General features: G+C 35.4%; 1 protein-coding gene across 9 annotated transcripts in view; it reads left to right on the top strand.

The window, feature by feature from the left end:
- Window positions 1–25986, top strand: part of LOC137234260 (probable serine/threonine-protein kinase DDB_G0272254) — a 390295-nt gene that overhangs the window by 143650 nt on the left and 220659 nt on the right. For 2 of the 9 annotated variants that reach the window (XR_010947751.1, XR_010947750.1), the window contains exon 2: window positions 3251–5092. The exons of 4 other annotated variants lie outside the window; for them this stretch is intronic. Coding sequence is in view for 1 of the 5 variants with exons in the window: in XM_067757863.1 (XP_067613964.1) it covers window positions 10264–11325 (1062 nt within the window). In the remaining 4 variants the exon portion in view is untranslated. 3 more of the 9 variants (XR_010947749.1, XR_010947754.1, XM_067757863.1) reach the window with 3 other exon arrangements.

The following is a 25986-nucleotide window of genomic DNA, read 5'->3' on the forward strand; positions in this document are numbered from 1 at the left end:
AAGCCCACTTTCGAAGCTCGAATCCACCTTCTTTCAAGATCTGTGAAACATTCCTTTGCAAATTCACCAGATCCTTTTTTGATGACGTGCCGGTGAGAAGATCATCCATATAAAAATCATTAAGAATGACGCCGGCAGCTTTCTTACAAATGTTAGTGGAGTTTCTTGCAGTTTGTTGCAGGGATTTTACGGCTAGGTGGGACGCAGCTGCCACACCATAAGTCACTCGTAACATGCGAAAGTCTTGTATGGGTAAGGACGGATCACGACACCACACGATTCGTTGTAGGTCGACGTGTTTCTCAGAGACGCATACTTGGTGGTACATTTTAGCTATATCTGCTGTTACTGCATATCGATGAGTTCTAAAGCGTGTCAAAATTGAAAGTAAGTCTTGCTGTAATTGTGGACCAACCAGCAAAGCGTCGTTCAGCGAATCCCCATTCGTAGTTTTAGCCGATGCATTGAAAACAACTCTCAACCTAGTTGTGGTGCTTGACTCCTTCACGATGGGATGGTGAGGCATGTAAAAAGTTTGCTTTTCTGATTTTCCTGCAGACTCCATGTGGTTCATGTTGATGAGTTCCTGCATGAACTCGTTGTAGCGTGCACGTAGATCGTCGTCACGAGCCAGACGTCTCTCGATGCGTAGTAGACTTCTCACAGCAAAATCTCGGGACTTTCCGAAGAGCACGTCCGACTTCATGGGTAGCTCCACAATGAATCGACCGTTGGGTGCACTTGTATGCGTTGCTTCAAAAAGTTCTCGGCAGAGGCGTTCTTCGGAAGTGATGTGGTGCTTTTGAGGTGCTTCCTCTAACTCCCACAATCTGGCAAGCGCCTTATCCAATTGAACCTCACAATGCAACGAATGTAGACAAGTCGTAGTAACTTCGGATTCGTCGACACAACCAAACAGCGTCCAACCGAACACAGTTCTTTGAGTCATGGGCGTACCAGGTGGACCCTTCCGGAATTCGGAGTAGAGAAGTTGTTCCATAACATCCATGCCGACTAGAATATCGATGCGACCAGGATTCATAAATTGCGGATCGGCTAAAAACAACCCTTGTATGTGCGACCATGATGCGATTGCTAATGTCTGGGTTGGCAAGTCGCTTGTAATTTTAGGGAGAATTAATGCGTTTACGGAGAAGCATCGAACTGAACAGTATGAGGACAGCCTAAGTAATGCTTCGCCTCTGGAGCGACCTCCTTGTGAGGAACCTATACCTGTGACAACTACTGCAGAAGATTTTCGCGGCACACCCAAACATTGAACACAAGCCTCAGTAACGAAGGAGGCATGTGAACCAGAGTCGAACAGCAAGCGGGCTGATTGCCAGTGTCCGGAGCAATCGCGAACTTTGACTATGGCGGTTGCCAACAGTACAGCTTTCTCCTTTGGAGTCGGCGAATTGGCCACGGGGTTTAAAGATGAAGACATCAATGCGGTAGCGCTGACGGATAAGTACTAAATGAGGTTGTATGTGGTTTGGGTGCAGTGAAATGTGCGGCGGTTACAGCGGCATTGGATGTAGAAGCGGTGTTATGTAAAAGAGTGTGATGGCGTTGATGACAAACCCTACATCCAGACGAACTATTGCGTTTAGCTTGGGCTCAAGCAGTTCGTGCACAAGCCAGACTCCATCACAAACTTCGATTTCACGCTTAAATCGAGATTTTTAAACTTTTCACAGCTATATACCTTGTGTGGGCCCTTACAGTGCACACATTCCACACTATTCTGGGTTTGTACAGCGTGAAAGACCTTAGCTGATTTGCCAGTAACCTTCGGTGTTGCGGGCTTCCCTATTGATACCTGAGCAGCAGGTGTGCTTAGCATAGCCAATGGCCGGCACCTAACTTCCAAAAACGACGTCAGCTGTTCAAAGGTTGGTGGTTCTTCACTAACAAGTGATAACTCTCACTGCTTCCGAGTCTCGAACGCTAATTTGTTGACGACTTCATGAACCAACCAATCGTCCCAGAATCGGCCGGTCTTCCTAGTGCTTTGAGCTTCCGTATGTGCTGATGGAATGAATTTAGTATGCTCTTTATAGCATCCGCAGTATCACTCGTAGCCTTTCGTATATCCGCTATCGCTGTGAGATGCGCTTCGATGATAACGCGCATAACCTTGTAGCGTGACTGAAGTAGGTTCCACGACTCAGTGTAGTTTGCGTTGCTAATCTTAAACCCACTAATTATACTCAGCGCATCTCCCTTTACGCAGCTACGAAGATAGTGTAACTTGTGTCTGCCTGACAAAGCACCATTGCTATCCACTAACGAGCAGAAGGCATCGTAAAAGGCTATCCATTCGGTAAAATCGCCAGCGAATGTTGGAAGGTCCATTTTGGGCAATCGTATTGACGCAGATACAGTGGATAGCGAGTGAGGTGTCGGAGAAGATTCAGCTCTGCATTTTTGCACGCGTCTAAAATTGGACAAAGCTGTGGTATACCACGTTTCAGCCTTTATGCGCGCGTTCTCCTCCACCTCGGCGTTTTCAGATCCACATGAAGTTTCCACTGCATCTTGCGCGGTGTTGAAACGAGCCCATTGCTCACTCAACAACGCCAAATAGCTTTCGACACCCTCAACATCCAGAATAAATGCGTCGTCCATACTTTTTGCATATACCTCTTAATTGAGTTAAGGACAGAATCGCGCGTTTTGACAAAAGCAGACATTTCGTGAAAATAATATATTTAGCGTACCAACTTATGCACCCTTTACTAATTTATAATATTATAGATGTGTGTATGTATGTATGTGGTTACTTCTGCTCAGGTTTAGATTGTTGCTGCTTACAGAGGGCAAATCAAAGGCGGTACGAATTATGCGAAAAGGTAGATACAAAATTTGTAGCGGGCAGATCAATGTCACGGCAGATTTCAAATATAAAAATTATGACACCTGCTCGAATTTTCTTGTTTATGCTTACTGCTGGATTAATAATGTTTTTTATCCAATGAAATAACGTATGTAAAGCCAGGAAATAAAAAGCTGAATATGTTTATATTTCTTGATTTTATATTTTATACTTGCACTTGTTGCGAGTTTTGCGAATGAAAATCCGGTTCGTAGGACCAAAAAAAAATGGCGATGCGGTTTATCAGCTGCGGTGGACTGTATGGGATAGCGGCCAATAGTATCCAATTAAATAAACGAATGCTGACTCGAAACGATATTCATTAATTGTATAAACTAACAATATTTATTTATTTATATTAAAATGGTTTAGAACACAATGAATTCTGCTGGCGGTAGTTGCAAGGATAAGTCAGTAAGTAATAACAACGAAAAAAGATATAAAGTAAATGTCAAACATATGATTGTTATGCTTGCGCATTAACCCTTTATGAACTAAAATATAATATTATAAATATTGTGATTATGAACTCAACAGTTTACTTTAGGGACAGCATGACACTGCTAATACGCGTAAAAAAATATCGAGAGAGGTGTCAGAAGACCCGGTGATGATGTTATGCGGATTACTTAAAAAAGATTAAGCATAAAATTTCCTCTAATCCAAAGTCGTTTTTCTCGTTCGTCAACTCGAAAAGAAAAATTAAGAGGTTTCCTACCGTAATGAATTTTAACGATCTAAGTTCTAATGATGACAATGTGTAGTGCCATAGTAAATTGCATTAAAATAAATTGCAGCTGGCAGCCCTCTTTACCACCACGCCATCATTAATTTTGCTAAGCAACGTAAAGAAGAGCTGCCTAGCTACAGAGTTGCGTTAGCGGCAGTTTTCAGTTTAAAGTGAACCGGCAGCTGCATAAGCACGAAATAAGAAAAGCGTAGAGAAATTATAAAGTGTTTAAAAAGACTAAAAGTATAAAATAAAGCTGTGTAAGAGACTATAAAGGAAAGTGTTACATATAGTTATAAAGAAGGAACTAAAGTGTACGTTTATAAATAAAGTTTAAATAAGAAGAATATAGAAACTAAAAACTGATTTTACTGAATTAAAGAAGTAAGGAAAAATAAGCGTGAGTGCGCGTGGCAGCCGAGTGAGTGCGCCCAGAATATTTTTGCGGATCCAACAAAATGGATCCTCGATATGGCGACCGTGGGCCGAAGCCCTGTAAATGCGGCGAGGGGCCGGAAGGAGGAAACCCTCCCAACAGAAGTGTAAATTGCATTAAAATAATAAGATAAATTTTCTAGAAAATTTATAAAATCGAAAAATATTACAAAAAAAGTTTAAAATCAGAAAATTACCAAAAAAGAAATTTAAAACATTAAAAACCATTGCAAAAAAAAATATAATAAATTTGAAAAAATACAAAAAAAATACAAGTTTAAAAATTCTACAAAAATATAAAATCAAAAAATCGCACAAAAAGTTCAAAATCAAAAAAAAAAATTACAAAAAAGGTACAAAAGATTAAAAACATTACAAAAAAAATTTAAAAATTTGAAAAAATCTACAAAAAAAAAAACTACAAAAATTTCAAAGCCATTTACAGAAAATTACAAAATATTTAAAAAAATCTCTACAAAAAGTATAAAATCAAAAACTTACAAACAAATTTAAAACAACTACAAAAAAATTTAAAACAACTACAAAAAATTACACAATTTAAAAATTTTTACAAAAAAAAAAATACAAAAACAAACCTATGAGTTACCAAACTATTAAAACATGTAAAACATTTTCAACAAAAAATCTACAATAAAAATTATTAAAATGTTGAGTCTACCAAAAAAAAAAAAAAACACTTTCAGCACAAATACGGCAGTGGTGGTGGTTGCATGGCAGTGGCTAGTGGAAACAATTTTTTTGTTGAAATAAGGACATTTGGAAGAAATAATATAATTGGAAAAAAATAACAAAAACAAAAAAAACTGAAATAAATACTTTTGAAAAATGTACCAAAATTTTTGTAAAACAGCACTAGCCACGCCACTTATAACGGCACGTAAAATAGCGGCTCGGGAAAAACCACAGATAGCGGCAAATCCATAGCAACAAAAAGTGAAGCCACAAAGCAGAAGCAGCAGCAGAACAGTAAGCGCAGCGGCAGACCAGCAGCAGCAAAACAGCAAGCGGTAGGAGGTGCAGCGGCAGTGGTATGCGAAACATTTTTCATTATATATTGTAACGAATTTACTTGCAAATCCTCTTATTTGCAATCCTCTGCCAAGTTCGAATCACTAAACTGTTTAATAAATAACTCCAATTTGTAATAATGCAAAATGGCCTTTATTAAAGTACTTTACAATAACACTCAAACTGTGCAACGAATAGCTTGCTTAATAACCAAACTTATTGATAGCTCCAATGAAACTCTACTATTCAAAATAATACTGCTCTTGCTCGCTAGATAGCGTTTTAGTCGAAACTGCTTGACAACTCAAATCAAACTGAATTCCAGCGCCTCTACAATTGCCGCCTTTTATACTCTTTGATTTCAACCTTCGCATCTTCTAGGCGCTTCCAGAATCTACTAGTCCAGCAGCTCTCAAACTTCTCAGCTGTAACTACAATTGCACAATTTTATAGTTTTTTTCATTGCATACTTATAGGAGTATCTCAGATATATGCATGTGTTTGCGCATTGACTCTCCGTTGCTCGTATACGTACATGGTACATATGTGTAGACGCAATTATTGTTTCGTTTATGTAGATATATAATGATTGATCTGTGGATGTGAATTCGCGTCACTACTTAGCATCGGCTTAGAGACGATAGCATCGATCAGTGCTGCTAACATTCGTTACACTGCCCTCCACCTAAGTCTGATCGTCCCGATCAGACAAATCTCTCGATCTATACGCTGCCAGCCTTTCCAAATGAACCACTCTTCTAATCCGTGGTTTCCCAGTGGTTTGTATGCGATAGATGGTATCACTGATCTTCTTCACAACTTTGTACGGGCCTTCCCAACTGTACGGAATCTTGGATGGAACACCTTTCCGCCGGTGAGGGTTGTATAACAGTACCAAATCTCCCTCCAAGAAACCTTCCGAATTATGGTTCACATCGTACCTGCGTTTCATCTTACTACTCATTACCCTGGGCCGTTCCTTCACACTCTGTTGTTTGGCCAATTAACTACTTCGTAGAGCTTGCGCTGGACGGATTTGCTTTGCATAATCAGTATCGTTCCGACGCTTCACAACAGTAGTGTGCCTTGGCTTGAAACCACCCTTGCATTCTTTCTGGAAATCCTTTCCTTCGTTTTAGTACGTCCGTTAGGGCTTTTTAATGCCAGCGTTTCTCTCACAGGTACCTTCGGTTTGGATTTGTTTGGCCCATTTTTTCCATCAACCTTTACCTTTGAATTTCGTGGCCTTTGTCGAGTCTTCTCCACCAGTACCCGATTACTGCTGAACCCTTTTTCCAAACTAAAGTTAAGTGATATGTTCTGGTTCTTATAGCGCATAATTTTTCTCCGCATATCGATCCGATGTCATGGTCAACCAAGAAGTCCACTCCCAATATGACTTCATCAACGATCTCCGCCACAACGAATTTGTGTAAAACCATGACCTTCCCAATTAGGACTTCACATATCGCTTCTCCCTGGACTTGGTTATACTTGCCTGTGACCGTACGCAACCTTGCTCCAGTTAATGACTTTACTCTCCTGTAGACCAAATCAGATCGAATCAAGGAATGAGATGCGCCCGTATCTACAGTCAATACATGTTCTTTACCATCCACATTCCCTCTTCCGGTAAGACTGCTAGATTTTCTACCAATTTGCAACACAGATATCACAGGGCACTCAATAGCTGGATCTAGCTCTCGATCTCTACCTCTTACTCGCTCTTGCTCACCTCCTCCAGTTTTGCGTTTACGGCCACCCACATTGTTGGGACTATTAGGACCAAGATCGCAATGACGTGCAATGTGACCTGGGTTGCCGCACTTGAAACATTTAATAACTCCGGCATTCTTCTGTTGAGATCCCTTCAGTGCTTCCAAAATTGTGTCTACCCACTCTGGCCTTTCTACTTCCGCACGGCGTGCTTTGAAAACTGGCTTACACAGAAGCGACGCTGTTTCCTGAATCAGAGCTTCTGACACCGTTTCTGCGAATGTTAGTTTTGGATTCGCATATGTAGCCCGCTTCGTTTCCACATCTCGTATGCCATTTATGAAACTCTGGATTTTTACCCTCTCGGTGTATTCCACGGGTGCGTCCGCATTTGCGAGATGAGCCAACCTTTCAACATCCGAGGCAAACTCCTGCAAAGTCTCATTCGCTCTTTGGTGACGGTTTTGCAACTCAATTTGGAACACCTGTTTCCTATGCTCGCTTCCATAACGTCTCTCGACAGCGGCCATCAATGCTTCATAGCTGTTCCGTTCGTACTATGGAATAGTCTGTAAGATTTCGGCAGCTGGTCCTTTCAATGCTACGAAGAGTGCAGCAACTTTATCTTCAGCATTCCAGTTGTTCACTGTTGCGGTCTTCTCAAACTGTAGCTTAAAGACCTGGAAAGGAACAGAGACGTCAAAAGATGGAGTTTTTACCTTCGTATTGCTTGCTGAAACAACTGGGCGAATTAGTTGCAACTCCTGTATACGACCTCACAAAGCATCCACCTCTGCCTCGAATTTTTCTTCAAACTGCGTTATTTTCTCGTCCATACGCGCTTCAAGTTGTGCAGAGATCTGCGATTATACCTGTGCTGAAATTTGTGCCGACATTTCGGATATTCGTGCGTCTTGTGCTTCAATTTTAGATGTTATTTCTGACGATATCTCTGAGATACGTGTTTCTTGTGATTCCAGTTGGGATGCCATATATGTCTTCTGTGCTTCCAATTGTGATGACATATACGTTTTCTGTTCTTCCATCTTGGATGTTAAACGTGTCTCCTGCGATTCCAGCTGAGATGCCACTGTCGATGTTTGAGCAGTTATTGCAGCCAATATCATGTTCAAGTCTGTGCTCGTAACTGTCTGCGATGTTTCATTTTTCTCTTCAATTTTTGTTGTTGAACAACTTTGGTCTTTCTTCGCTACACTTAACACTTCCAATTAAAAGGGTTTATCGTTTTACTTTAAAAACGTTATAAATTCTTTGTTTTTATTTATAATTTAATAATTAAGCACTTAACGCGTTAACAACTTCAGCTTCGGATTTAAATATTCAAAAATTCAAAGGATTAGAAAAAAATGTATATAGAGGGAGCGCGTCCGCGATTGCCGGCTAATAATGCTTGACTGACGAATGCCATATATAATTGTTGACGATGGTAGTGTATGCGCGTTGGCGCCTTTCCATTCGCCGCGCACGGCCGCGCATAAGGATTTCGCCGCCGTATAAATTATTAAGGAGGCGGCTTAAACAGTTGTTGTTTCGTCCCCATCAGGATAAAAGACAAACTCGTCTACATGAATTCCTTGCGACTCCATTACCTCTCGTAGCCGTGCTTGAAGTTCGATCTTATTGCCGGTTGTATTTAATCCACGGTTCTCCAACTCCTTTTTCAGTTGCTGGATCTTCAATTCACTGAACTTTCCCATGTCCAAGTTGTATTCCCAATCTTCGGAATTTATTCAACAATTCCTCTTCTGACACCAATTGTAAAGAATTTACTTGCAAATCCTCTTATTTGCAATCCTCTGCTAAGTTCGAATCACTAAACTGTTGAATAAATAACTCCAATTTGTAATAATGCAAAATGGCCTTTATTAAAGTACTTCACAATAACACTCAAACTGTGCAACGAATAGCTTGCTTAATAACCAAACTGATTGATAGCTCAAATGAAACTCTACTATTCAAAATAATACTGCTCTTGCTCGCTAGATAGCATCTTAGTCGTAACTGCTTGACAACTCAAATCAAACTGAATTCCAGCGCCTCTACAATTGCCGCCTTTTATACTCTTTGATTTCAACCTTCGCATCTTCTAGGCGCTTCCAGAATCTACGATACGCAATTATTGTTTCGTTTATGTAGATACATAATGATTGATCTATGGATGTGAATTCACGTCACTGCTTAGCATCGGCTTAGAGACGATAGCATCGCTCAGTGTTGCTAACATTCGTTACAATATGTACATTTTATAGGTTACACTTTTCAACTTTCATCATTATATAAACTAAATAACAAATTTTGATTGAAGAAATAAACATAAACTGAATTACTATATTATATATAAAAAAAAACGCATTTTTATATTATATCAATTTTTCCAACTTTCTAAAAATGTTTTTCAAAAAAATTACTTACTATACTAATTACAAAATTTGTTTCATTACATTCAAAGTAAATTAAACTAAATTATTTCCTACAAAAAAAAAAAAACAATAATTTTTCACATACATATAGGTATATGCGTAAGCTTATAGGTAGGCACTGTGGGAGAGGGTCGGACAAAAACAGAAAACTTTAAAGCTTTATTTGGTCTTTTCAAAATTTGCCATAATTAATAATTAACCATAAAAATTGTTGGGTTTAGTCCCAGTCTGCCCTACAGTGGGCTCCATCAAAAAAAGAAAAAGTTTTTTTGCTTTTCTTAAGTGCGTCCGTGAAAAAATATGACATAAATTTTTTTTAAATCCCGGTGCATCCGAGGACATTTATATTACAATTTTGGAAAGATGCGGTGCGCCCGATCTATAAAAATAAAAACAATACAATTTTGATAAAAGCGGTGCGTCCGTTTAAAGCCTGTACAAAAATATTTGCCATTCTATAATGTTTGCATTTAAATTCAAATAAAATTATAATTTTGCCACACATTTCAGATTCAAAATTTTTTTCACATTCTGTACAATTAAAAATTCTTACATTTCAATAAATATACTCGTAAACAATATTCAACATCTTTTAAATTGCATGTGAATTCCAATTCCTACTTCCCGGTTTGCATGAAACATTTTCAGCTAACTCCAATCATTGGATTTGGATTTGCGGACAACAAAAGCGTAAAGTAAATATTTTTGAATCTTTCTTTTCATTAACTAATCACTAACTTTAGTATTTCAATAAAATTCACTAACTAAAGTTTTTTGCAATAAGTATTCGCTAACCAATTGTATAATTATAACTAAAATCTTAAAGCTTTCAAAAATACATACTTTCACAAATTTCTTTTAAAATATTTTCATAAATTTCCTTTAAGAATACTTTCATAATTTTGTTTTGGGCTCAACTCAACTCGTTCAAATTTAATTTCCTTTAAATTCAATTTCTATTCAATCTTCATAAACAAATTCCACATATCTTGCAACAAAAAATTTTAATATTTTGTCTGTTCGTTTCAACACGTATGGACCTAAGAAACGGGAAGGTAGTTTCTAAAAATTCACATCCAAGTTCAAGTTCCAAAAATTCGGAGCAAGATTTAGATTCCAAAAACTCAGAGCAAGATTTAGATTCCAATAATTCAGATTCCGATTCATCTTCAGTTGCATCTTCAACTGATACCTTAACAAGTGAACATTATAAATTGTCCCTGAGTGCAGACTTTTTAGGATTTGCTGATCAACCCGTAATTCCAAATTCTAGTTTTTCTATCCTAACTCCTATTCTTAACGTTACAACCATGGCCACAATCGAGGAGAAAAAATCGTTTATTAGTACTTTTGCTTCGATTATGCGAGACAACTACAGTGGAGACCCGTTGGCACTTGGCTCATTTATAAATAAAGTTGAATTAATGGAAGTATTCTCTAACGAAAATTTAACTCCTACTTTTATTGAATTTTTAAAATCCAAGCTCGAAGGCAAAGCTCGCGAAGCCCTACCAACGCATATAGAATCAGTCAGCCAAATTAAAGAAGCGTTATGTAGTAAAATTAGGCCAGACAACTCGAAAGTTGTCGCGGGGAAAATTGCAGCCTTAAGAGTAACCAATAACAATTTTTCAGAATTTTCAAAGCAGGTAGAAGAGCTTTCTGATTCCTTAGAGCGATGTCTAATCATTGAAGGTATGACACAGTCAAAAGCCCATGAGATGGCGGTTGAACAAACCATTAGCGTTTGTAGATTTAATAGTAGGTCAGATATGGTGAAATCAATCCTTGCGTCAACAACCTTCAAAGATTCAAAGGACGTAGTAGCGAAAATGATTATAGAGCGAGAACAGGAAGTTAAAGAGCGGCAGGTGTTAGCGTTTCGGTCACGTCCGATAAGATATAATAATTTCCGTGGAAATTCCAGAGGTAACAGTAATTTCAGATATAACAACAATAACAATAATAATCGGTCCGGAAATAACAGAAATTCCATTAATCAGGGTTCAAATTCTAGAAATTCAGCCAATATTCGGTCTTTAAATGCCGAAGCCCCTCAGGCGCGAACACTGAGGGAGCAGGAGCAATTCGACTAAATACTTCTCAGTCAATATATTGTCTACATTTAAATTTTTCCGATTTCGTCGAAGTCGCTTGTAGCGATTCTCATAAAATATGTTCTTTTCTAGTAGATTCACAGGCAGCCATTTCACTAATAAAAATTTCTAGTTTGGCAAACGATGTAGAAGTAGACGATAGTAACGTAATAAATATAACAGGCGTAACAACAGACACGGTAACAACACTAGGAACAGTTAATACAAGTATAATTGCATCGAATACATTTTTTGCTCTGACTCTTCACGTTGTCAACGCCAACTTTAATATTCCTTCGGACGGTATAATAGGGAAAGACTTTCTAAAAACGAACAAATGCATAATCAATTATGCTAATGACACAATTACATTCGGACAAGGGACAGAAAAGGTAAATATTTCAATTTTGCATAGCACCTCAACAAATATTCTTGTAATTCCACCAAGATGCGAAGTTTTTCGTGTTTTTAGTTTGAAAAATTCGACAAGTCCAGTTTTTGTTGATTTTCAGGAACTTTGTAACGGTGTTTTCACAGCAAAATGTATCGTTGATACAAAAAACCCAATAATAAAAGTTATCAACACCACCGACGCACAGTGTTTCGTGTAGAACAAGCTAGCTGGACAAAAACAAAGGTCTTATTCCAAGAAAAGTGTAATGAGAAATGAAAGAAAACAAACAAAATAACGGGATTTTTGCTTTTTTTTTTGATATTTTTGCTCATATATGGCCGTAAAATGCATTGATAATTTGCAAAATTCTTGTTGAATATTAAGATTCATATTTCTTTTAAGTGAACACTTTTACATAATTTTTTTGATGGATTCTAAGCTCGAAGGTAAGTAAAAATTTTTAATAGTAATTCTTTCACAATTAGAATATTTTCAATATATTTAACATTCCGTTATTGAGAAGAAAAGGTATTTTTTCCCTATATTTATAACTTTAGGGACAAAAAAGTTACATACATCCGCGGACATCCGGGCTTAATTTTACATATGTTATAGTCGCAAGTATTCTCTAATAGTCGAAAGAAAAAACCATTGCGAATTCTTTGCACATCTATTTTTAATTTTTTTTTGTAGATTTAGTTATCTCTACATATCAAATAGGATGTATGTACGTACCAGCTCCGACGAGATATTTGAACCTGTAAAGCTGATCTACAAACTGCAAGACCAATTCCCTGGTACAGGGAACAAACACGTAGCCATAAAACATACAAAAATAAACGCGCAAGGTCAACAAGAGCATACCAAAAGCAAAAAGGCGAAGATCATTGACTTCAACCTGCCACAACCTACCGCACCAGTCACCAAGGCATAAAAACAGGTACATACAATGGATTGATGAAGATAAACCAAAACCAGGTTTCGGCAATACCAATGACGGCAACACTGCTCGTAGGTTTTTCGAAAATTCTGAGGCTAGTGCTGAGATTACGGGATTGGATGTAACGCTCGTCAAAAGATTCGACACTCTCCTTCGCGCATTAGCATCTGGGTACAATATAAATATCCAAAGATTTGAAAAATTTGCGGTCGAGACTAAAAAACTATACATAGATCTCTATCCATGGTTTAATATGCCTGTTACAGTTCATAAATTCTTAGTGCATAGTACTGATATTATAAAATCAGTAATTTTACCTATTGGTCAACTTTCCGAGGAAGCACAGGAAGCCCGTAACAAAGATTTGAGACGATTTAGGGATTATAACACACAAAAGCAGACGCGTGAAGCCACGAATAGAGATCTTATGAATATGTTGCTTATAACATCGGATCCTTTAGTTAACAGTTTTAGGGAGATACCTAAGAAAAAATTTAAAAGTCTGACTTCAGAAGTCTTAAATTTACTGTCCCCCGATAATGTTGAGGAGTCAATAAATACCCCAGTTGTTTCAAGCTTTCACAGTAGTGTTGCTGATGTTCATGACTATTCCACAAGTGACTCATCCAATGAAAGTGATGATAGCGAATAATAAGATAATTATAAAAGATAACCTACCCTAAAACTTTTTTTTGGATCAGGTTTTATTCAATTTAAATCTATTGTCTTTTCTACTTTGTATGATACTTTACTTTTAAGTTTTTGTAATAAGTAATTTTCACATAATTAATTTAATTATTTACATTGTTATTATTATTATTGTAATTCACTTTTACATTCCTGACTGGTACTCTAAAATAATTATGTAAAAATTATAGTGCCAGGATAAATACTCAATTAAATACAAAATATGTATGTACATATGTACAGTCACTCACATAAATAAGTAGACACCCCTTTTTGGATAATTCTTGCAATTTTCGCTTTCGCAAATTTATTTTAACTAATTTCCCATAAGAAAATTTGTCATGATCTATAACAAAAACTAAATTATATTTAAAAAATTCGACGAATTTTCATAAAAAATTTTAATTTTTTTTCCCGAATTTTTAGAATTTTTTAGAGTATTGAGATTTGTATTCCATTCAATTTAAGTACAATAAAGTAATATTCTTAAGTCCTTTAAATTTTTTTGGATCTATGTCACTTATTCACATGAGCTACTGTATATGAAATAAGCAAATGTATGCATATGAAGTAAAATTTTGGAAAAAAATAAAAACAAGAACATATGGCTGAAAAAATGACGTAGTTGTAATAAATGACTGCATATGAAACGGAAAATCTCATAAAATAATTTTGTCCAGCTAGCTTGTTCTACACGAAACACTGTGCGACGAGGTAAAGTACGTAAAAGATTTCAATATTCAAACTGAAGACATTAAAAACTTCAATGTCTATCGCATAAATTATACACATATCGATTCAAAACGCATAGAAGAGCTTAAATCAATTTTAGCAAAACAAATTCCTTCTTGTGCTAAAAAGAAATTACTTGATTTATGTTTCAAATATTCTGATATTTTTGCATTAAAAACCGACTTAATGACGCTTAATAATTTCTACGAACAAAAACTTAGATTAACAGACAAAACTCCTGTCTATATTAAAAATTACCGTTTGCCATACACACAACGCGAAGAAATAAATAAACAAGTCGAAAACCTATTACAGAATGATTTAATCGAACCTAGTTTTTCAAATTATAACAGCCCTTTAATTTTGGTACTGAAAAAAGATCCAACAGGCAAAAAGTCGTATCGTATGTGCGTAGATTTCAGAGCAGTAAATAAAAAGCTTATAGCCGACAAATTTCCACTAGCACGCGTTGATGACATACTCGGCAATCTTGGTAGAGCCAAATACTTTTCTACTTTAGATCTTTTCTCTGGTTTTCACCAAATACCCCTTCACCCTAAATCTAGAGACGTAACTTCTTTCAGTACAGATCGAGGAGCTTTTCGTTGGAAGGTTTTACCTTTCGGGTTGAATATAGCACCAAACTCTTTTTCTCGTATGATGTCAATAGCATTTTCAGGCATTTCGCCAAATCAGGCTTTTATGTATATTGACGACGTTATCGTCATTGGTTGTAGTGAGACACACCACCTTAAAAATTTAGAAAAAGTTTTCGAAACCTGTAGAAAGTTTAATTTAAAGCTGAATCCAAACAAGTGCAATTTCCTTCGTTCCGAAGTAACTTTTCTAGGCCATAAATGCACGTCAACAAGTTTGCTGCCAGATGATTCGAAAATAGACGCTATTAAAAGGTATACTTAGCCAAAAGACAAAGATGCGGTTAGGCGATTTGTCGCGTTTGCAAATTACTACAGGCGATTTATACCGAATTTTGCGTCACTGGCAGCACCTTTAAATCGTTTAAATCGGAAAAAAGTTGAATTTGTTTGGGACGAAGCGTGCGAAAACGCTTTCGAAAAACTAAAACTAGCATTAATGTCTCCTCAACTACTACAATACCCTGACTTCACAAAAGAATTTATAATTACAGTAGATGCTTCTAAGAATGGGTGTGGTGTTATACTGAGCCAAAAGCATGGTCATAATGATTTACCAATTTGTTTCGCGTCAAAATCTTTTAATAAAGCAGAACAGAAAAAAGCAATTATCGAATTAGAACTCCTAGCAATACATTTCGCTATAAAGCATTTTCGTCCATATGTTTGCGGTACAAATTTCATAGCAAAATCCGATCATAGACCACTAGTTTATCTTTTTAACATGAAAGACCCTTCGTCTAAACTTTATAGAATTCGATTAGAACTGTCAGAATATAAATTTACGATTGAATATATAAAAGGAAAATCTAACGTTGTGGCTGATGCTCTTTCACGTATTAGTATAGACGAAATAAAAGAATCTACAAAGCATGTTTTAGCAGTCCAAACGCGATCACAAACCAAACAAAAGGAATTACAAAATAAAGACGATAATTTTACTGATACTTTTTGCGAAACGCCTAAAGTACAAGTTTATGACAAATTTTCATACGATTTTTCAAAAAAGATACCGCGAATAAAGTCGACTATACAATTTAATAAAAATAATGAGATCTCCAATATACAAATTTATGCGTATTTAAAACATAAAAAACTAAATTTACTTAGTTTTGTGAATGCTAACGGAAAAACAAATTTAGATGAGTTGTTTTCGAGGCTTGAAAAAGCAGCCGGCAGTCACAATATCAAGCAGTTAGAATGGCCAAAAAATGATATATTTTTCAAAGAATTTTCAATTACAAATTTTAAAATCAGCGGTAATAAAATTTTAAAATCATTACAAATAATATTAACAGACCCCGTAGAAACTGTAACAGAAACAGAGCAAAAACAAAAACTTATGACAATTTATCATGAGGACCCTTTGTTAGGCGGTCATTGCGGTACAAAACGATTATATTCCAAATTAAGGACAAAATACTATTGGAAAAATATAGCTGTCAAAAATTGCAATAAATGCCTTTTGAATAAAGTAAAACCAAAAACAAAGGAAACTCTTGTGTTGACTCCAACACCCTGCAAACCCTTAGACATAGTAATTGTCGATAAAATAGGTTCACTTCCGGAATCCAAATACTATGATTTGTGACTTGTCTAAATACCTGGTAACAGTAGCTGTACCAGATAAATCAGCAAAAACTATTGCTTGTGCTATTTATATTAACATATGGTACAATGAAAGCTATTAGATCCGATTTAGGAACGGAATATAAAAACGAATTATTCTCTGAATTGACAAAACTTTTAAAGATTGATCATGATTTCTCAACAGCCTACCACCACGAAACTGTTGGTGCTGTTGAAAGAAATCATAGAGTCTTTAACGAATACTTGCGTGCATATCTAAACGAAACGTATTCAGATTGGGATACATATTTAAAATACTTTACATTTTTACACAATACTACAAGTAGTTCGGTTTTTTATAATAAATTTACTCCCTTGGAATTAATATTTGGCAGAAAAACTACAATGCCACATGAATTGCAAAAAGAGCAAATTGATCCGATCTACTATGTAGAAAACTACACAAAAGAGCTTAAGTTTAGAATGCAAAAATCGCATTAAATGGCAAAAAAATTTGATTAATAAGCATAAGATTAGAAATAAAGATTTATACGATAAAACGGCTAAGCCTTTAGAAATTAAAATTAATGATAAAGTTTTAGTAGAAACAGAACCTAGAAATACACATAAAAATATATATGAAGGTCCCTACATAGTAAAGAATATTGATGAGCCAAATGTAACAATTTGTGAGATAAGTAAAGAAAACGAAAAAATTGTACACAAAAATCGAGTACAAAAAATTAATTAATTTAATAGTCTTACTAATCATCTTTAGATATAAATATATTTTAAAAATCCGCCAATGAAGGCTAAAAAATGTAACAAATAAATATACATTTAATTAGGTAGATTTTACAATAAGAAAAAAACCGGTTTACTTCAAACATTAAATCAAATATTTCACACTAACTTTTATATATTTCACTTTATTCAAAATCTTCTTTTCATTTTTAGTCATCTTTTTAGAAGTTGCACTGTGATGAACGAATGAGTCCCGGGTTAGAGCACCCTAATGCTAGCAAACTCCTTTGTTCATAACATTACAACAACATATTAAAGCCTAAAGAAGAATGTGGCAAGATTAATTACTTTAATCTTACCAAATTCTTCTTTTCTAAAGGGGGATGATGTAGTGCCATAGTAAATTGCATACAATAAATTGCAGCTGGCAGCCCCTTTAGAAAAGTGCAAGAATGCAACCATACATCAGATGCACTTGGCATCACTAAAATTGTTGGAGTCGAGCAACTCGGAGAGTTTCTGATTGGTTGAAACTGCCGTTGCTCGACGCCATGATTAATTTCGACACCATCATTAATTTCGTTGCTAAGCAACGTAAAGAAAAGCTGCCTAGCTGCACAGTTGCGTTAGCGGCAGTTTTCAGTTTAAAGTGAACCGGCAGCTACATAAGCACGAAACAAGAAAAGCGTAGAGAAATTATAAAGTGTTTAAAAAGACTAAAAGTATAAAATAAAGCTGTGTGAGAGACTATAAAGGAAAGTGTTACATATAGTTATAAAGAAGGAACTAAAGTGTACGTTTATAAATAAAGTTTAAATAAAGAAGAATATAGAAACTAAAAACTGTTTTTACTGAATTAAAGAAGTAAGGAAAAATAAGGGTGAGTGCGCGTGGCAGCCGAGTGAGTGCGCCCATAATAATTTCGGCGGATCCAACAAAATGGATCCTCGATAAAATGATTGCCAATATGTTTGCCACCTTCTTTAAATCTAATTACTCCACTGCCTATGACTCCGCGCCATTGAACTATCCATTCAAACTGTCCTCGCTTAATTCAGCATTTGTTCCATATATTCATACGGAAGGCGTACTAAGACATCTGGAAGGCCTAAAAATTTCCTATTCTAGCGGACCTGATGAAATTCCATCTCTTCTGCTAAAAACGTGTGCTGAATTCCTGTCTAAACCTCTTACATGTCTTTTTAACGCATCCCTAAAGCAAGGGATATTTCCCAGAAAGTGGAAAGAGTGTTTTATAATACCACTTTACAAAAATTGGATTAGATTGCGTTTTAAATTATCGAGGAATAGCAAAGCTTAGTGCTATACCCAAAATTTTTGAATCGATCGTCACAAAGCAACTAGATCATAGGGTATCCCCAATCACTGACTTGTCTCAACATGGTTTTTGCTCGGGTAAATCCACCGTGACTAACTTGCTTGAGTTCACAACTCATGTGCTGAACGGATTTAAGGTTAATAGCGAAATTGATGTAATTTTTACTGATTTTAGTAAAGATTTTGATAAAGTCTCCCATTCACTTCTTGTGTTCAAACTCGATCGTTTTGGCTTCCCGCCTTTGTTTCTATCTTTAATTACAAACAGTTATATTTAATAACTGTAGGTCAGACGCTATAAATGTTACTTCTGGTGTTCCTTGGCCCAGTGCTGTTTCTGCTGTTCATTAACGACCTTCCAAATGTTTTGAAGTACTGCAAGCCTCTGATGTACGCTGATGATGTCAAACTTCTTATACCTATCCGCTCACCTGTGGATAGGTCAAATCTACAATCGGATCAGAATAGCCTAGTCGAATGGTGTAGTGTAAATGTTATGTCACTAAACCTGCCGAAGTGCGAGTTCATGTGTTTTACAAGGAAATCACACCAATCCTACGAGTATAAGATTGATGATTACACAATTAACCAAGTCATTAGTTTTGTAGGCCTTGGGGTTACGATGGACCCTAAACTCGACTTTAAATTGCACGTAGAAGGTTGCGTGAGCAAGGCCAAAGGGACTTTGGCGTTCGTCAAACGATGGTCTAAAGAATTCGATGATCCATATAATACTAAAACTCTCTTTATATCTTTGGTGCGGCCAATATAAGAAAACGCTTCGATAATCTGGAACCCTCGTTACCAGACGCACTGCGACAAATTGGAGTCGGTTCAAAAGCAATTCCTGATTTTTGCGCTAAGGGACTTACGATGGGACCCCTCAAGGATTCTGCCTCCCTACTCCTGCCGTTTAAAACTTATTCAGCTCCCTACGTTACGGAGTCGTAGGGAGATGGTAGGTGTGTTATTTGTAGTAAAACTTATTATAGGGATGGTAAATAGCCCTTTTCTGCTCGGTGAAATTTTATTTAATGTTCTCTTTCGACCATCTAGACATTTTCAACCGCTTCATATAAGCACATGCAGATCGAGTTTTGAAATGCACGAACCTGTTGTTGTTGTTGTTGTAGCAATGTTTCGCCCCACCTAATAGCCGCGACCGATCACAAATTGTCATCAATATCCTCTAACGGAAGTCCAAGGAAACTTGCTGTTTCGACAGGGGTGGACCATAATGAAAGGGGCGTTAGAGGTGTTGGTTCCACATTACAATTAAAGAGATGGTTGGTGTCATGTGGGGACACATTGCAAGCGGGGCATACATTTTGTATGTCGGGGTTGATTCTGGATAGGTAAGAGTTTAACCTGTTACAGTATCCAGAACGAAGTTGAGCCAGAGTGACTCGTGTTTCCCTGGGGAGTATGCGTTCCTCTTCCGCAAGTTTTGGGTACTTTTCTTTCAGTACTGGATTCACCGGGCAATTCCTGACATAAAGGTCCGACGCCTGTTTTCGAAAGCATTTTGCTAAACCGACTCAAACACTTTATTAAAATTAACAATATACTAAGCGATAATCAGTTTGGATTTACCGAAAACTCGAGTGCATTATCTGCCAGTAACAATTGCACAGAATTTTTATACGAAAACTTAGATAAGAAAAAATATGTTGCAATGCTCTCAATAGGTCTCAGCAAAGCGTTGGACTCAGTAAATGTCTATATTATGATCCAAAAGCTTAATGAGTTTGGAGTTAATGGCAGTGCTATTAACCTCTTCGGAAGCTTTTTAACTAATAGAAAACAATTTGTCCAAATCAAAGATACAAAAAGCTCAATTAAAAATTTTAAATCTGGCGTTCCACAAGGGTCGAAGTTAGCTGCCACATTATTTTTATTATATATAAACAATATATTTAAACTTGAATTGAATGGAATTCCGCATTTCTATGCCGATGGCGGGACCTTTTTGTATGCTACTGATACTCCCGATGACCTCTTGGCTAATATGCAAAGTGATCTTAAGTTAATCTCACAATGGTTTGAGCGTAATTTATTAAAAATTAATCTATCTAAAACTAACTTTATAATATTCAACAATTATAAATATATACCTAGTTTGAATGAATTGAAGGGAATTTATCTGGAGGGCAGCTTTATTTCGAGAGTTGACAATTTAAAGTACCTCGGAATTTGGTTTGATGCCGATTTAAACTGGCGAGAACATATAAACAAATTGAAAATGAAATTAATACCACTAAATTTTGCTATTAATAGAAATCGGAAACATATTCCACAAAAACACATGTGGCTTCTGTACAACTCCTTGGTTATGTCACATATTAATTATTTTAATCCAGTTTGGAACACTTGTTCCGAACAGCTAACAAATGAAATACAAAGAATTCAAAATAGAATAATAAAAAACATTTTAAATTTGCCGCTAAGGACAGCAAGTGAACTGCTATACCAAGACAGGCTTGATGTACGCAAGAACTCCATCCTTCAAACTTTAATATTATTTTATAAAATTAAAAATAACTTAATAAAGCATAATTTAGACATTCCAGAAGAATCAACCCCAGAATATACACTTAGAGTTAGAATAAATATGAACCCTCGTATCTATCGAACGGAAAGATGTGCAAAATCACTAAGACATTATGGTGTTAAACTTTTCAACAAACTTCCAGTTGAAGTTAAAAATGCAAGAAATGTGCAATGCTTTAAATTCGAGGTTAAACGGCTACTTCTTACAAATTTTGATTTTAATATCTAGATGCAAAGTACGTTCTACACTATATTTTTAATTGTACTCATATGATATTAAATTATTAAGCTAAATTTTAGTTTTAATTAAATTTGAATTATTATTTCCTTACTGTTGTCTTTCATTGTAACCTCTCATAATAATTGATAATAAATAGAGTAAAATAGAAATAAGCTATTTTCTCTCGCAAAAATTTCGTTTTTTTGAGACATCTGGTAATAATTTTAAACTTTTTTGTCAATAAAAAAAAAAAAATATTCGAAAATATATCTCTTGGCATGAATGTGTAGCCTGACCCTGTGTCGATTTCGAATTCTCTGGGGTTGCCTTCGATTTTAACTGTGACAAAGAACCTATCTAAATTCTGTGTACTGGTTTGGTTAATATCTTGGATAGTTTTGATCGCAAAAACTCCGTTTTGAAACATATCAATTCGATTGGTTGATCCAGCATTTGACTTATTGTTCATACGTGATTTTATACACATTGCCAGTTTTGCTACATTCAGAACATTTGAGGTTATGACGTTTGCTAATGCATTTTTTTTGCGTAATGATCTTTTTTGCCGCACCTTAAGCACAGCCCATCGATACCTAATGTTTTGTAATCTATACTATTTTTGCTTTGATTCGATCTTTTTGAGGGGAAGTTGTTTTTTTTTTGCGTAATGATCATTTTTGCCGCACCTTAAGCACAGCCCATCGATACCTAATGTTTTGTAATCTATACTATTTTTGCTTTGATTCGATTTTTTTGAGGGGAAGTTTTTTTATATCTGTGTTTTTCTTTCTTACCCGAAACTTTATTGATTTCACCAGATGTTGGTTGATTTATTTTTGTGAGTGTTCTTTTGAATCACTTTTGGCTGCTTCTAACGCAAGTGCCTTTGTTACGATGTCTTTAAATGATGTGACCTCTTTATGGCTTTGTAATAGCTGCACACGAATACCGCTGTCTTTGATTCCCCTTATGAATTGCGCTCGAAGAAAAATGTCTGCAATGGACTTTTTGCATGTGCATTCGAATTCGCAATCGCCAATGTCCGTTCGCAAAGTGTTAAATACATATATCTTGGATGCATGCTAAACGTTACTCACGCTGCAGTGCATTCGACACTCTGCTTATGTCGTAAGTATGAATGTGTTTATAATAAGCAATGTCAACATAATTACGTTCCCACATGCAGGCAAGCAAGCGAAGCGCGTGCGATATATGAGCCACGCTTATGCACCAGCGACCGTGTGAACGGTTGCTATGTACAAACGTTTACATTGTTCAATCAATATGTATGTACGTATGTTTAGTATATAGGAACTTTAGTACATAAGAATTTGTTTAGAATATTTTATTATAAATAAGCCGAAATTTTGTGAATAATGTGGATTCAATCTTGGTGCCGCTTCAATGGCACTTCCTAAATTTAATTTCTTTTTAATGTCATCCTACATGGCGATCCTGCCATGCCCTTGACATCCTACAAGGCGATCCTGCCTTATTATTGCCATTGCCATACCTGCTTAATAACAAGCAGGACTAGTTTAGCCGTCATTATCTTATACCAAGCAGGATACGCCATCCTACGTGGCGATCCTGCCATACTGCTGAAAATAAACCGGCAGTCTCCTTAACACCCTTTGAGCTGCTGAATTAAATCGGCAGCTTCCCTCGTCTGCTGCTTGAAGTATAGGCAGACTTCCTCCAAAAAAAAAAAATATTTTTGGAAAAAGTTTACTTTCTGCAAAGGAGTTCAAGGCATCAACTTTGCAACAGCGATAAGTATAGTCAATGCAAGGGGCGGATCACAGCGACAGTGACAACAAGGGTGCAATTCAAATTTTGAAAATTCTCGAATACCACAAAGGAAAGAAGGAAAAATATTTTTGGTCTTTAAAACTGATTGCATTCTCGTTATTAAATAAAATTTTCGCCACTGCAAGACCACTACCGCCACCAACACGACCACCGCCGACGCATAACGAAATGGAAATAAACCTGGAATAAAACTTATACGCTATTCAACTTGTTGGAGGTCGACCGGGTCCCCGAAGACCAAATCAAAAATAGCATTCTAATTACTGTGTCGGACGATTGTTGGAATAAGCAGATGCAGCAGATTATGTATTATTTATCTTATTGTGTCTTTATTATCTAGGTATTTGTAAGATTATAATAGAAGCATTTGGCAACCTAACGGCTGCCAGTTTACGGGCAAAAAGTAGATTTTTGCCAATAAATTTAAGAATTTTTTCCCTCTAATATTTTTTTTCAAATGAATGATATAAGTAGTAGAAGAATTTGACGCAATATTCTTGCGTTAGTAGATTAATTGAAGAAGAAAAAAAATTTCATTTAAATAAAATTTTGTGAACATTTTTTAACTAATAGAACTTAGGCAGATCAATGAATATGAAGAAAAAAAAAAACAAAAAAAAAAAAGAAATAGCATAGGAATTAATTTTTAATAATTAAAAAAAAAAAATAAAAATAAACTGTATTTAACTATTCATCATTTCAAAAAAAATTTTTCAGAAGATTTTGTAAGAAAAATTAGAAATGTCAAAAATGTTAAATTAAACAAATTTTTCCTTAAGAACAAACATTTTTAGAAATAAACCTTTTAAATAATAACTTTTATAATGCTGACTAAATGCGGAAAAATAATAAAATGCTTAATATAGGAAACGTAAAAAACAAAGAAATAAGCATAAATTAGCATTTTTCCAATTCGCAGTAGTAGTTTCCATAGAAGTTTATCAAAATAACATCTATGAAGGCTGTCAAGGTAGAAGATTTATACCACAAACCTTATAAAATAATAACTTTTAGCAACATAATGCTTGACTAAAAACCTTACGTAAGTGGAAATATGCAAAATACCTAAAGTTACCGCAAGATCGGAAACTAAAAAACCAACCAGGATGAAGAAAATAAAAAGTCACAAAGAGAACCTTATTATAAATAAAGCGCTTAATAAATAAATAAATTTGCAACTAGACATGTCGCGCTCGTTTTCATCCAAAAGGATAGAAAATTTGTAGCATAATAAATGCAAGCAACCGGATTATTGAGGAAGTTATTGACTTAGGACAATATTCGACCAGGCTTAAAAATGCCGGCAATCTAGGACTTGTAAGAGAAAAAGACCGTTGTCCCTTAGGAGACAAATTGTTCAAGAATAATGAATACTCGAGTAGGCATATTTAAAAATAAAAATAAAATAGGTACCCAAGTTCTCAAAGATCTAATATTTGCATTAACCCCAGAAGTTATGCATGTGTCAAGTGTCGACAAAAATTAAAGAAATTCTTCATAAATATCGTGACAATCCCATCTGGGAAGGTCACCCAGAAATCGCATGACACATAAGATCAAAAAAAAAAAAATATATTGCTGGAAAAAATGAAAATGGTATAAAAATGGTTGCATCCACTCTACCCATTGGTTTAACCACTAATCACTATATAACTACTTCTTGCTCTAGCAGCAACTGAATCTACCCAATCTACTGTATATCATACGCTCAGAGATCCCGCTTTTCGATCAATGTCAATTTTAAACCTATGATGACTGTAACCATTATCTTATTCTATACGTTTCAATTTTAATTTGAAATGGACTACCAAAGCTCTGTTTAACCGTTCTCATCTAGGAGGTCATAATTTTAGATAATAGGATAAATATATATTATGTAGAATAAAAAATATCAATAGGAAAAATAATTTTATTATGACCTGTAAAATAGGAAAAAAAATTTTATTATTAACTTGTAGAATAGGAAAAATAATTTTATTAATAACCTGAGAATAGGAAAAATTATTTTATTAATAACCTTTAGAGTAGTAAATATCGATAAAAACAATAATTTCACATTAGTTCCCTATAAGGTACAAAATATTAATAAGAATATAACTTTACATTAATTCCCTATAATGCAGAAAATAGAGACATTGAAAACATAAATCAGAATAGTAATTATGCTCTAAGCAATAAAAATAAGAAAATCATAGTACATAAAAATAGGCTTAAACTCATAGAATAAGAACACTTAAATTTCGTAAACACAAAGAAAATTTTTATCGTATGCAAAAGAAAAATACAATAATAAAACAAACAAAAATTCTAAGTGACATAAATCATCTAATAGCCCAATTGAAAATCTAGTAAACAAAGCAAAAAAAATTGTAACATAAGTAATTACCTAAACCAAAGAACAAAAAGAAAGAAAAATATAAACTCAAGTACGTCACACTGACAAAAATACCGCACTAGTAAAACAATTAAAATGATAAAAAAAAAATCTTTATTTACAAAAGCAACACCACTTATTAATAAACAAACCACTTGAGACTCTGTCATAAATTTAATTGAAATAGAATGACTACACTCAATGTAAAGTCATCCTCTAAAAATTGGTGGTGTTACATACATATATCTTGCATGCATGCTAAACGTTTCTCACGCTGCAGTGCATTCGACACTCTGCTTATGTCGTAAGTATGAATGTGTTTATAATAAGCAATGTCAACATAATTACGTTCCCACAGACAGGCAAGCAAGAGAAGCGCGTGCGATATATGAGCCATGCTTATGCACCAGCGACCGTGTGAACGGTTTCTATGTACAAACGTTTTCATCGATCATGCAATATGTATGTACGTATGTTTAGTATATAGGAACTTTAGTACATAAGAATTTGTTTAGAATATTTTAGTATAAATAAGCCGAAATTTTAAGAATAAAGTGGGTTCAATCTTGGTGCCGCTTCAATGGCACTTCCCAAATTTAATTTCTTTTTAATGTCATCCCACAAAAGCTGCGACGGTTGGTTGAT

Source organism: Eurosta solidaginis, chromosome X, assembly GCF_040869045.1.
Source record: "Eurosta solidaginis isolate ZX-2024a chromosome X, ASM4086904v1, whole genome shotgun sequence".
In the NCBI taxonomy this organism is placed as follows: Eukaryota; Metazoa; Arthropoda; class Insecta; order Diptera; family Tephritidae; genus Eurosta; species Eurosta solidaginis.